Source organism: Gopherus evgoodei, chromosome 10 (genome assembly GCF_007399415.2).
Source record: "Gopherus evgoodei ecotype Sinaloan lineage chromosome 10, rGopEvg1_v1.p, whole genome shotgun sequence".
Classification (NCBI taxonomy): Eukaryota; Metazoa; Chordata; order Testudines; family Testudinidae; genus Gopherus; species Gopherus evgoodei.
Genome location: NC_044331.1, coordinates 68,801,738 through 68,816,382, shown reverse-complemented (window position 1 = coordinate 68,816,382; position 14,645 = coordinate 68,801,738). Strand labels below are relative to the sequence as shown.

General features: G+C 44.4%; 1 protein-coding gene across 1 annotated transcript in view; it reads right to left on the bottom strand.

The window, feature by feature from the left end:
• VPS35L (VPS35 endosomal protein sorting factor like) overlaps window positions 1-1,680 on the bottom strand; it is a 114,482-nt gene extending 112,802 nt beyond the window's left edge. The window contains exon 1 of the mRNA XM_030578430.1: window positions 1,580-1,680. Coding sequence (XP_030434290.1) covers window positions 1,580-1,596 — 17 coding nt within the window. The 5' untranslated portion in view covers window positions 1,597-1,680. The remainder of the gene's footprint in view (window positions 1-1,579) is intronic.
• Window positions 1,681-14,645: the final 12,965 nt, after the last annotated feature.

Below are 14,645 nucleotides of genomic sequence, written 5' to 3'. Positions count from 1 at the left end.
AAAACTCAATTTTGCCCTGATGCCTACCAAAAAAAAAAAAATTTGATAATGGTTAGGCTGCCAACGTGCTGATACTACTGCCTATCATGCTGACCAACAGAGGTTCACTGTTTCCTAGTAGGTTTCAGAGTAGCAGCCGTGTTAGTCTGTATCCGCAAAAAGAACAGGAGTACTTGTGGAACCTTAGAGACTAACAAATTTATTTCAGCATAAGCTTTCGTGGGCATAGAATGGAACACACAGACAGAAGATATTTATACATACAGAGAACATGAAAAGGTACTCTCCTGTCTGTCTGTCTGCATCCATCTGTTGTCTCTTATTTAGTTAGGGTATGTCCAGACTGTTTAGGCTATACGGCCAACATATAACCTCATTTACAGATGCCACCTACACTGAGAGAAGGGGCTTTCTGTCAGTGTAGAAACACCAGCTGATTGTAGCTAAATCAAGAGATACATTCTTCCATTGGCATGCCTTCATCTACACTGGTGCAAAGCTAGACACGTGGATGTGGGTTTTTTTCAGTAATTTTTAAAAAATGTTTCAATAGAATGCCTCCATGCTACTGTTGTGATTTGATACTTTGTAAGACATCAAAGAAAAAACAAATACAGGGTTACATGAGGGGGAAAAGCATATATGAATCACAGAGCAAAACTACAGCAACTCCTTTGGGGTTATCCCACCTTGTCACAAAAATGCAAATATGTAACACCAGTCCCACATTATTAAAAACAGATCTGAATATATCTCCCCTTCTTCAGGGGAAGGATTTTACTGTGATATTCAAGTATATTTTTTTAACTTCTTTCAGATAGTCTCAGCTGCAGGCTTGTGATAACAAAATTTCAAGGTTCTTTTCATGGGGGCATTTGAAAGAAGCACTGTCTCTGAAGGAACATGTATGTAGTATCCAAATTAGAAATGAACTTTCTAAAATATTATCACAGTTGAATAGCTTACTGCTATTTCATTTAGGCTTCAGGCTTCCTTTTAGACCCATTCCAAAGCAGCAGTCCTGAAGCAAGGAGGAAGTTATTGATGTTGTTCCTGATATTTGTGGAAGTCCCTTACAGCACAGAAAGCTTTGGTCAGGGCTACTGGTACAGACTGCAGGAAAGGAGGGAATCAAACTTTACCACAGCTCCACTGCCTGCACCTCCAAAACAGGCGAGCGTCGCACCCTGAGCGGGGAAAAGAGGGGACACGGCAGTTTTGCACGGTGCTTTCGGACTGAGGTAGCGGAGGAACAGGGAGCAGCCTAGACAGGCTGACAGAGCGGAGGCGCCTTTCATTCTATTTCCTTTAAACTAGGGGACAGGGAAGTCCCCACCCTGCTCAGGAGTCTGTAGCTGGTCTCTGCTTTGGCCCCGTTGGCTCCAGATAGGGGAAGATCAGGGACCCTTCCCCATGAACCAACTCCTGCCCTGCCCAGCCCAGCCGGAACTGCTCCACCTCAGACTACGCGAGTCCGGACCCGCCACCGCCGCCTTCCTCCGCCCGCCCAACGCGGCTCCCTCCCCACTCAACCCAGCCCCTTCCCAGCACCGCTACCCGATGCTTCTCCCAGCCTTACCACGGGAAGGCAGCCATCTTGCCTCCTTGTCACATGACCCACCGTTCCCCCAGGGCCGGGTCTTTCACCGCCGGCTCTGCGCTCGCCCCGCCCCGCCCCGCCGCCAAGGCTGCCATGATTGTGCGGGGCAACCGGAAAGGGTAGGTGCTGGCCCCGCGCGAAGGGGGTAGATGGCTCTCGCTGAGCCGTGGGGCAGGCTAGCTAACGGCTAACCCCAGGGGAAAGGCTCCTCTCCCTTGCCCCACACACGGGGGGCCTAACCCCAGGGAAAGGCTCCTCTCCCTTGCCCCACACACGGGGGGCCTAACCCCAGGGAAAGGCTCCTCTCCCCTGCCCCACACACGGAGGGGGCTAACCCCAGGGAAAGGCTCCTCCCCCCTGCCCCACACACGGGGGGCCTAACCCCAGGGAAAGGCTCCTCCCCCCTGCCCCACACACGGGGGGCCTAACCCCAGGGAAAGGCTCCTCCCCCCTGCCCCACACACGGGGGGGGAGCGCTAACTCCAGGGGAAAGGCTCCTCCCTCCTGCCCCACACACGGGGGGGCTAACCCCAGGGAAAGGCTCCTCCCCCCTGCCCCACACACGGGGGGCCTAACCCCAGGGAAAGGCTCCTCCCCCCTGCCCCACACACGGGGGGGGAGCGCTAACTCCAGGGGAAAGGCTCCTCCCTCCTGCCCCACACACGGGGGGGCTAACCCCAGGGAAAGGCTCCTCCCCCCTGCCCCACACACGGGGGGCCTAACCCCAGGGGAAAGGCTCCTCCCCCCTGCCCCACACACGGGGGGCCTAACCCCAGGGAAAGGCTCCTCTCCCTTGCCCCACACACGGGGGGGCTAACCTCAGAGGAAAGGCTCCTCTCCCCTGCCCCACACACAGGGGGGAAGCGCTAACTCCAGGGGAAAGGCTCCTCCCTCCTGCCCCACACACGGGGGGGCTAACCCCAGGGAAAGGCTCCTCCCCCCTGCCCCACACACGGGGGGCCTAACCCCAGGGAAAGGCTCCTCCCCCCTGCCCCACACATGGGGGGGCTAACCCCAGAGGAAAGGCTCCTCTCCCCTGCCCCACACACAGGGGGGGAAGCGCTAACTCCAGGGGAAAGGCTCCTCCCCCCCTGCCCCACATGGGGGGGCTAACCCCAGGGAAAGGCTCCTCCCCCCTGCCCCACACACGGGGGGGCTAACCCCAGAGGAAAGGCTCCTCTCCCCTGCCCCACACACGGGGGGGGGAAGCGCTAACTCCAGGGGAAAGGCTCCTCTCCCTTGCCCCACACACGGGGAGGGGGGGGAGGACTAACTCCAGAAGAAAGGCTCCTCGTCCCACCCCACCCCACACACTGCAGGGGGAGCCTAACCTACTGTTTAATTTGTAGTGAAAGAGGTGCTAGAGGCTCAAGCAATTTTTTTACTTTCATAACTGACATTGCAAGCAGAGGTGTCAGGGCTATGAAATTCCAAGCCTAGAGGTGCCAGGACTTAGCACTGGCCTCACCTCGGGGAGGAAGATGTCTCCCCAGGCACACTGCAGGCACCTTTTCCTAGGCATCCTAAAGGGGTCTGTTTGGAGCCTACAGATGCACATTGAGACAGCTTTCCATGCAACTAAGGGTATATACAGAATGAGCCTCCTCCAGCCTCTCCACAGTGAAGTTGCCTCACAACATCCCTTATGCACTGCATCCCCATCCTGAGGAACTGGCACCTTGCCCTGATAGGCACAGATTCACACATAGGGTCTCATTCTCACACAGGCAGGGATGGGGTCCCCCCTCCCCACCCATATTGAGGTGTGGGGAGGCTCTAGACAGGTGAGATCTCTCACAAGAAGGGAGAATGTGAATGAAGTTGTTCCCCACCCCGGTGATGGGGAAATCTTGACCTGGCAAGTAGTGTGTCTCACAGGAAATCAGTGAAACCTGGTGCAACATGTCAGATCACTGCTTTGGTCAGGTCAAATAGTTCTCATGTCAGTGAATATGGACCATTTGGTTAGCAATGGAGTAACCAGGGAATACTGTACAGTACACTGGTCGGTGCATATATACTGATAGCCCCAGGGTCCCAAATCCTGAAGACTCACTGATTCCTATTTATTCAGCTAATTGCAATAATTTACCTTGGGCCTTGCTTATTAGATTACATGCCACCCCACATTGCTATGCTATCCTTTTATTTCTTCCCACCAAAGCAAGATCCCAACTCTGATATTCAGATGTCAGGAGTTGCATACATACAGAAAGACCAGAATATTAGTCAAGATGCACCATGCAGAACTGAAAGCAGAATTTTCTTCTCACTGTGTAATTCCTCAGTGTGTGCTCAGTGTTTCCTGCCACTTGATAGCATTGTCATCAGCCAGGTAAAGAGCCGGTAGCCCACTGTCAAAGTAAATCAGCAAGCACCCATCAAGGCTATGTGACATAGTCTGAAATTGACCTCATCTACACTGCAGGTTGTTAGAGAAACCCCATTTGAATAGATTGGACACACAATTGCTCTGTCCTGTTTGAAACTGGTTCAGGGATGACCACAGGTGCCCTGGCAGGTCAAAACCTGGTGGATAGATGGTTGGGTTGGTGACAAGAAAGTGATTAAAAACTGTAGTAGCTGTTGTCATTATGCCAAGCAAATTCCACTGTCATGTCCTGTGGTGGCATAAGTGACCATAAAGGACATCTAGAAGACACGCAAACTGTCAGGTGGTTGAAGAGGCCTGAGTACAGAAGCACATCTCATTTTTCACAGCACTTGACCAGGAGCACAATGGAAACCCCCTCATAGGAAATATAGGGCAGTAATCAACTATCACTGTGTAATTTGGATAATTTCAATCTGCCTTCTTAAAATTAACCCTGTAGTTTTAATTAGGCTCAGTCTATTTCACCTATCCAAAACTATTGTGTAGTTAGTGTGTGTTCTTAGGCAGCTGCAGCATCCAGTCACAGAGGTGGTTGTATTTCTGTGGAGGGTGATTTATAGAGTACTGCTTTTGATCCACATATGCAGCTCTGACTGACACCAACTGAAAGGGTGAATGCAACTCAATACACCATTTGCAATGCTTTAAAAAAAGGTATTCTCAGGCTGCCGTTGTTATAGTTACTGCTTAAAATAATTTTTTTAAATGACATCAAAAGCAAAAAACTGTCATCATCTAAGATGAACCAGACAAATTCAGGTGCCACTGACTTTATATCTTAAGTATTTATGACTTAGTAATAGGGAATGGTAAGATTTTATAATATATTCTGATGTGCAAAAATACATCTAATGCTATTTTGCACTTGTTTATTACCTCTAGATGATTATAAAATACTTCATTTTTTACTAGTAGGATACATAAACTAAGCCAGGATAGGGTAGTTAAGTGACTTGCCCAACATCACAGAGCAAACCAGTTGTAGAAGCTGTAAAGGAACCCTGGCATCCTATTATATCTATTCCCAAATAAAAAACATTGTTTAATGTTAGTTAAGGTTGTCTTCACCAATAAACTAAACCATAAAAAAAAGTTAAGAAATACAAAAGTAAGGATTAAAAGGTTGCTAAAGTCAAACGCTAAAACATGCCAGAATGAAGGATACCTGTACAACCTTATTTCAGCCCCCTTGTGTATATGCATAATAATCTAACCTTGACTTTGCTGCTGCAGTTTGACTATAGCCTGACTCGGCAACTTTTTAATCCTTTTTCATTCTACATTTTGTACTTTCTAATTTTTTTATGGTTTAGTTTATTGATGAGAGCAAACTTAACTAACATTAAAGATTTTGGCTATAAGTTTCTTAATTTTTTTCATAGAAAGAAAATTTTAAATATATGCTATTTAAATAAAACGTTTGTTTAATGTGTTATGGTTTCACAGCAGTCAAAAAATAAGATTTACTGCAGCTGCTAGGGACTCAATTATAATCTCTCTCTTTTTAAAAAAGGTAAATATTCAGAAAGGCATAGCCTCCAGTTTGTGAAAAAATATAAACCATCCATGAAATGGAGATGGAATTTTGTATCTTATTTTCATGTAACCTTTCTTTTTTTTCCATTTTTTTTTGGTTAAGGAAAGTAACAGTTACCCTTTGAAAAGAAACAGTGTGACTTATCTCTATACAAACCCAAAGGAGCTCATGCAAACAGTTTGCTTTCCTTCCTGCTCCTCCTGGGACTCTTTTTGTATTAACATTATGGGAGTCTGAGGTAAATCAGTTATCCACAGCAGCCATTGCCATGACAACCAAAGCAACAGTGATTCTCATCAAGTATTTGAATAAAGTAGAGGGAGAAACAGTGAGTAGCTGATTGTCTCTGAAGTCACTGCTAGTGCTCAGGCAGCAGCAAATGTGCAGTGGGGGGGAGGGGAAAATCAGGCTTTTCTGGTGTTCCAGTTTCCTCAAATTCCAACAACATGCAAATAGAAAACACACATTGGAGATCATTCCACACATTAATTAGTGGCTGAAATTTGGTTCAAATTCCCCATGGCATGTTTCTAAAAAAGGGTTCAGAAAAAAAAAGATGAGACACTGAGATGCAATGTAAAACAAAAAATTCCGATGCAACCTAACTATGGTCTCACTACTGCAATATCCTAATACCCCTCTTTTAACTATTACAAATTCTCCCTACTTAGCACAGAAATTCCACTTCTGTTCCTTCACTATTGTTTTCTTTACTGGACTTCAAGGTTCAGTCCTTGACTTTTTCATCAAGCCTTTTAAAGACACATACAATTAAAGCCCTTTTCATTTAAACTTCATGAACACCAATAATTTAAAGAAAGAACTGGTCATTGCCTTCGATGTTTAAATCATTGAGTAATATCCATCAAAGTTAATCAGAAGTCCTTATTTACCATGTTTTATTGGGTTCATGGATGACAAATGCCCTGGGGCTTTTTGTAATTTGTGTATTTATAGTAGGGGACACATACTTCAATATATTTTCTGATTATGAAATGGTGGACTCCCCTCCCTCAATTTGTCTGGAACAACTGCTTATCCTCCTCTATATCTGACTAATCATAGATTCAGAGATAAAAGTATATTTAGATCCCCACTGCCCTTTACAAAGGAGCTATAGGACACTCCATTCTATAAGAATAAAGAGTTTGCAATATTAGATTAGTATTTTGGTCCATCAAAAACAGCATTCTACAAGCAAAACTATTTAATCCCTAATGTTTCAGAGCAGTACATACACAGCTAAACACTTACACACTTTATTCACATGCATAAAGGTTTGCAGGATCCCACATATTACAGTTAAACAATACTGTTTATTTAGGACAGCAGGAGAAGAGAAAAAATCCTTCATGCTAAATTGTTTTAATCTATGTTTCAGATCTGATTTTTTCTCAATGATATATTAACTTCTAATAGAGCAAAGGTATTGATCAATTACTCTTTTGTAATTCTGTGATTTATTCTTTACTCTTACATTTGTTTAAACTTTAGAATGACAAAGGTTTTTTTTCCCCATGACACATTAAGTAAAAACCTGCATGAAAGATTACTAATTTGTTTTTGCACCTTTCTCCATTTATTATTAATAAACTATTTATGTGCAGGTTAAATATCCTGTAGTTTATTAATGTTTAATTGTACATGTTATCTTTATGACTGTATTTCATTATATATCACTTGCTTCAGTGCTAAGAAAAGAGAGTCATAATAAAAAAAGGGATGAATCAGAAAAAGCATCCAAAGGAGAGAGAGAGTGTGAGTGTGTGTGTGTGTGTTTTTATTGCTTTGAGTATGCCAATGTTTGTCTTTTTCTGATTCATACCTTGAATGGGGAAATGGGGAAAGTGACAAGAGAAATTTGGGTCACTTTTCAAAGATTTCTTGAAATTTGTGTTGGAAACTGACTATTTAGATAGGATTGTACTAAAACAATAAATAGGTAATAGGGAAAGGAGGCCTCTTCTCCACTTAGGCTCTTTGCTTATTGATAACTTCCCTTGAAAGTCTTTTCAGAACAGTTGGATATAAACTCTCTCTGAATCTGATTATATTACTGCATAATGTTTCTCTGAACAAAAAAGTAAGCTCACTACTGTATAAATAATATACCTATCTCATAGAACTGGAAGGGACCCCAAAGGGTCATTGAGTCTAGCCCCTTGCCTTCACTAGCAGGCCCAAGTACTGACTTTTTGCCCAGATCTCTCAGTGCCCCCATCAAGGATTAAACTCACAACCCTGGGCTTAACAGGCCAATGTTCAAACCACTGAGCTATCCCTTCCCCCTCATGTTGTTTCTTACATGGAAATGATTAATAACCTGTTAAAACTTCAATAATTATAAAAAATACCTGTGAAACTAACAATTTAGTCTCACACACCCACCCCTTGATGCATGAAGGCTTTTCAAGGAGTAGGTTTGTCATTAGTGTAATCACTCACTAATGGTATAGTTCACTGAAAGCAAGTTTATTGGATCTAGTGATTTATATCCTATCAGTCTCTGCTGTAATATAATGGTAAATTCAAGGTGATTAAAACACAGAAAAGATACAAGTAACAGAACACCAGACAAAAAGTCTAAAATATAACCCAAGCGCACACTCTATAAAATATGTAAATAACTTCTAGTGACTTTCTAAGGTTATGTCTACACTGGCAGAGTTACAGCGTTGAAGGGAAACCACTGTCATGTGTTCACACTGTCAGCTGCCTGCAGAATAGCATGTTCACACTTGTGGCACTTGCAAGGATAGTCGGAGTGGTGCACTCTGGGCAGCTATCCCACAGAGCATCTCTTCCTCTTCTGCCACTAAGAATTGTGGGAAGGCGGAGGAGGTCACGGGGCATCCTGGGTCCTGTCCCAATGCTCCATGATTCATTGCTTCATATCCCAACAATCCTGTGCTTCCATCCACATTTGGGGCCATCTTTCAACAGTTTGTGTACTGTGCACTCTGCCTCTTTGGTCTGCGGGAATGGATCCTGAACTGTTGCCTGGTATGCTGCTTGCTTTGACTAACACATCATGAACGGCAGTGGAGTTACTTCTTAAACTACAAAGGCAAGAGGAGTGCAACATTGATCTCACCATGCATAGTAGCTATGATATGAGATTGAGTGTGGCATTCACGGAGGTGCTGACCACAGTGGAACGCCGCTTTTGGGCTCAGGAAACAAGCACTGAGTGGTGGGATCACATTGTCATGCATGTCTGGAATGACAAGCGGTGGCTGCAGAACTTTTGGATGAGGAAAGCCACATTCATTGGATTGTGTGATTAGCTCACCTCAGTCCTACAGCGCAAGGACATGAGAATGAGAGCTTCCCTGCCATTGGAGAAGCGCGTGGTGATTTCACTACAGAATCTGGCTACTCCAGACTGCTACTAATCGTTCGCTAACCAGTTTGGAGTGGGAAAGTCGACCGCTAGAATCCTGTTGACAGAAGCATGCAGTCCCAGTAATCGCATGCTGCTCCGAAAGGCCATGATTCTGGTCAATGTGTGCGACATTGTGGATGGCTTTGCAAAAATGGGCTTCCCTAGCTGTGGAGGGGTGATAGTTGGCACACACATTCCAATTCTGACACCAGACCACCTGTCCACCAAGTACATTAATCAGAAGGGCTATTTCTCTGTGGTTCTCCAGGCACTTGCGGATCACTGTGGGCATTTCATGGACATTAACGCAGGCTGGTCCGGAAAGGTGCATGGCGCACACACTCAGACTCAGACTTTAGGGTCAGAAGGGACCAATATGATCATCTAGTCCAACCCCCTGCACAAAGCAGGCCACAGAACCCTACCCATCCACTTCTATAACAAACCCCTAACCTATGTCCGAGTTATTGAAGTCTTCAAATTGTGGTTTGAAGACCTCAAGCTGCAGAGAATCCATCAGTAAGTGACCCATACCCGTGCTGCAGAGGAAGGCGAAAAACCTCCAGGGCCTCTGCCAATCTGCCCCGGAGGAAGATTCCTTCCCGACCCCAAATATGGCGATCAGCTAAACCCTGAGCATGTGGGCAAGACTCACCAGCCAGCACTCAGGAAAGAATTCTCTGCAGTAACTCAGATCCTGTCCCATCCAACATCCCATCACAGACCACTGGGCATACTTATCTGCTGATAATCAAAGATCAGTTGCCAAAATTAAGCTATCCCATCATACCATCCTTCCATAAACTTATCAAGCTTAGTCTTAAAGCCAGATATGTCTTTTGCCCCCACTACTCCCCTTGGAAGGCTGTTCCAGAACTTCATTCCTCTAATGGTTAGAAACCTTCATCTAATTTCAAGTCTAAACTTCCTAGTGTCCAGTTTATACCCATTTGTTCTTGTGTCTACACTGGTACTAAGCTTAAATAATTCCTCTCCCTCCCTAATATTAATCCCTCTGATATATTTATAAAGAGCAAGCATATCCCCCCTCAGCCTTCTTTTGGTTAGGCTAAACAAGCCAAGCTCTTTGAGTCTCCTTTCATAAGGCAGGTTTTCCATTCCTCAGATCATCCTAGTAGCCCGTCTCTGAACCTGTTCCAGTTTGAATTCATCCTTCTTAAACATGGGAGACCAGAACTGCACACAGTATTCCAGATGAGGTCTCACCAGTGCCTTATATAACGGTACTAACACCTCCTTATCTTTGCTGGAAATACCTCGCCTGATGCATCCTAAAACCGCATTAGCTTTTTCAATGGCCATATCACATTGGCGGCTCATAGTCATCCTGTGATCAACCAATACTCCAAGGTCCTTCTCCTCATCTATTGCTTCCAACTGATGTGTCCCCAATGTATATCTAAAATTCTTCTTATTAATCCCTAAATGTATGACCTTGCACTTTTCACTATTAAATTTCATCCTATTTCTATTACTCCAGTTTACAAGGTCATCCAGATCTTCCTGTATGATATCCCGGTCCTTCTCTGTGTTAGCAATACCCCCCAGTTTTGTGTCATCCGCAAACTTTATTAGCACATTCCCGCTTTTTGTGCCAAGGTCAGTAATAAAAAGGTTAAATAAGATTGGTCCCAAAAACCGATCCTTGAGGAACTCCACTAGTAACCTCCTTCCAGCCTGACAGTTCACCCTTCAGTACGACCCGTTGTAGTCTCCCCTTTAACCAGTTCCTTATCCACCTTTCAATTTTCATATTGATCCCCATCTTTTCCAATTTAACTAATAATTCCCCATGTGGAACCATGTCAAATGCCTTACTGAAATTGAGGTAAATTAGATCTACTGCATTTCCTTTGTCTAAATAATCTGTCACCTTCTCAAAGAAGATCAGGTTGGTTTGGCACGATCTACCTTTAGTAAAACCATGTTGTAATTTGTCCCAATTACACCTTTCAGAACACTGGCCTGTTCAGGAAGCTGCAAGCAGGGACTTTCTTCACAGGCCAGAAATTGTCAAAATGCTCAGCTACCCCTTAATGCTGTGGCTTATGAAGCCATACATGGGGCTCCTGTAGAGCAGCAAGGAGACTGAGCAAGTGCAGAATGACTTGTGTGTTTTTGGCCATTTAAAGGCTCTCTGGTGTTGCCTATATAGGAAGGGACGGGTGTTGTGTGCAGCGGGTACTGGCGTCCGCAGTGCTGGACTGGGAGGAGTGGAATGCCTCAGGTGCAGACTGGAGCCAGGAGGTTGATAAGAGAGTGTTGGTGGTGTCTGGCAGGTGCATGGGAAAGAGTTTTGCAACAGTGGCTGCAGGGGAGGGCGTGCACAGATCTGCCCAGTTTGAAGAGCTAGTATCACCTGGAGCGTGTCTGCTTGGTGCTTCATAACGTTTAAGAGCTGCTCCATGGCTTCATTCTGGCAAACAGCATTCTCCTTTAGGTTCCTCTTCTCGCTGTCCTGCCACTCCTTCAAGTCCTGTTTTTTGGCCGCGGAACCTCACGCAGAATGTCCTCCTTAGTTCTTCGTGGTCGCTTTCTTATTCTGCACAGCCATTCAGCCGGCGATAACAATGAGAGAGGCTGGGCTCCCAAGGTCATATCTGAAGCCAAAACACATTTTACAGAATGTGTGTTTGCAGCACACAGCACACTGATTCAGTGATTTAAACCACAGCCAGTATTCACATTCTGGTCACTAACCGGCTGACCCCAGGCAAGCACATATGAGCCACAAGACCTCCAGAATGGTGAGTAGCCACATAGGCAGAGTAAATCAGTGTTCCCAAACCCTACTGTCCACTGGGCACGTGGCTCTTGGGGAGAGCCAGTACTGTGGGGGGGCCTGATAATCATCCTGTCTCCACAGGATGTGTTCATTATGGAAGATATCTCACTGCTGAGGGTGAGCAGGGAATCAAGGGAGGGTCTTCTCCAAGACTGTGGCTTCCACCCTTATGGAATGTGGCCCTTATGTGGCTCTCTTGTGTGCAGCAAGGGTTCCCCTGCTCCCCCATGATGGCAGAGTGGCACAGGAAAGTTACTGTTAATGGGGCAAGAAACAAAGCCGTTCTGCCAAAGGACATGCAGCAGTGGATTGCCCAGTATCTCCATTAGAGTTTCCTGGAGATCTCTGAGGCAGATTCCTGTCAAGTGAGGGAGTCAATCAGCCTGTTCCGCCGCTCAAACTAAGCATGTGGTGGTATGCACATCATACAGACACAAGCCTGCTTTCTGCAACCCTCCTTCCCCCAACAACTCACTTCAGCGATTCCCAAAAATCAAATCCACTCACCAGGGGCCTCCTCTCCTGTTTATGCTTCGCCAAGATCCAACAGCTGTGACTGGCTAGCCTCCTCCAGGGTAGAAAAGAGCTCCTGGTTGCATGCATCTCTGACTTGAGTCATACTCTGCCTCTGGGTCCCCCTCTTCCTCCCCTTCCACATCCTTGCCCAAGATTTCTTTCTCCTGGCTTGGTCCACTCTTTACTGGCATTTTACTTTTTTAGTGGAGGTGGGGTCACCACTGAGTATTGCGCCCAGCTCTTTGTAGAACCGGCAGCTCATGGACACAGCACCGGAGCGGCAGTTTGACTCCCGCGCTTTGTGGTAGGCGTTCAGCAGCTCTTTCACTTTGACCCTGCACTGCAGTGTCCTGGTCATGGCCCCTTTCTATCATGCACTGTGAAATCTGTCTGTAGGTATCATAATTCCTATGGCTGGAGTGCAGCTGGGACTGGACAGCCTCCTCTCCCCAAATGCTGATGAGGTCCAGCAGCTGGGCATTGCTCCAAGAGGGAGGAATCGCTTGGTGCATGGAGCAGGCATGGCTACCTGGAAAGATATGCTGAGACCACTGTACACATCACAGAGCAAACAGGAAGGGGACTTTCAAAATTCCAGAGGAATTTACTGGTCACCTAAGGGCAGGGCAGTAGAGTTCAAACCAATGACCAGAGAGGCAAGAACAGCCATTGTGGGACAACCTCCCAGAGGCCAAATGCAGCACTGTAATTGACCACAATGTCTACACTGGCACCACAGTGCTGTACCTCCAGCGCAGAAAGCTGTACGCCTCTTGTCAGGGTGGATTTTTTTACAGCGCTGCAACTGCGCAATTTTTGCACACTAAGTGGCTTGGCAGTGTGTACACCTCGGGAGTTACAACGCAGAAAACTGCTTTACTGCGAAGGAACTTGCCAGTGTAGACAATGCCACATATGGAACTGTCATTTGTATTCAATATACACCGTAATTGCCCATCAATTCCCATTTTAATTATGAAGGAGTGTTTTTGTGATCATCTTCTGCAACTGAATTTACACAGCCTAATTCTCAACTGGTATAATTCAACACATTCACTTCCATAAGTGGAGCCATACCAATTTACATCGGATGAGGCACTGACCCATAAGCTCACCGTGAATACCACACAGTTAGGCAAGTTGTGTCTCTGGCTTTAAGTATAAAATATATATTGTTCATATTGCATCGTTCTCCCACATTTTGTAATTAATCATTCAGAATAAGCAGCAATTTAAGGGTCCAATCCTGCACTGTTTAAACAACCAGAATCCTCTCTGAAGTCACAGGAGTTAAGTGCAAAAGGAATGCAGGACTGGGTGGAAACGGTGTCATATCAAATTGGTGACGCTATAATGTTGCTGCTTCTTAAATTTCAACTCTTTGATTTCAAAATAATTTGGATGCCTTGGCCCTGTATTATTTCAAGTCTGCTTTTTCCTGAATTTCTCATGTGTTTATTTAATCCAGAAAAATGCAAATATTTAAAGATTAAAAAAAGTTTATTTTGCAGTATATTTAACGAAAGGGGCAAGACTAGTGAAAATGAAATAAAGTACAAAAAATAAATACACTTTATAATAATGACATTACATTCCACAAAAATAAAGTGAATTGAAAATTAAATATGTATAAATAAATACAAAATATATCAAATAAAAAAAAATTCTGGCACTTGTCAAGAAGGCCTTATGAAAGTTAAAAAAATTTTGCTATGGATATTTTAGTACACAAACTTTGAAACATTCTTAAAGTAAAAAAGGTTTAGATAAATATGAACAAAAAGTTGAACATTCATTTTTTAAATATTTAGATTAAGCCTACTTTTTACGTATTGCCTCAAATGCTAATTAACAGTACAGAAAACATCTACAATCAATTTTTAACACTAACATGCAACAGCAAGTAAGCCAGTCTAAAGCTGCAACCTGCAAAGTAGTCTAGAATTCTTAATAAAATATGATGCATTTCACTTGTCATTCTAACTTAGTTTTGTAGAGGAAAATATTTCAAGAACAACAAAGAAGGTAATGCAAAATTTAAGAACAAAAACAAAGTTTTGAAAATGACTAGGAATCCAAGAAGTTCAGATTATCATAATAAATCTTTGTATTATGGTGGGAAACTAAAGAACAATAGTGTTTAAAACAGATAGGTGCAGGTCTTCAGCTGGTGTAAAGTAAGACCAGCTGAGGATCTGCCTCAGAGCCTTCAAATAAGACCACAGTACACAACCACTGTTAATCCTCTAAATATTTCTTTGTATTAGTATTGCCTCTTTTTCAAATAAGACCACAGTACACAACCATTGTTAATCCTCTAAATATTTCTTCGTATTAGTATTGCCTCTTTTTCAAGTACATGTCTGTCTCAGTTTAAAATACTGCATGGTAAGTAACATTTGCTTA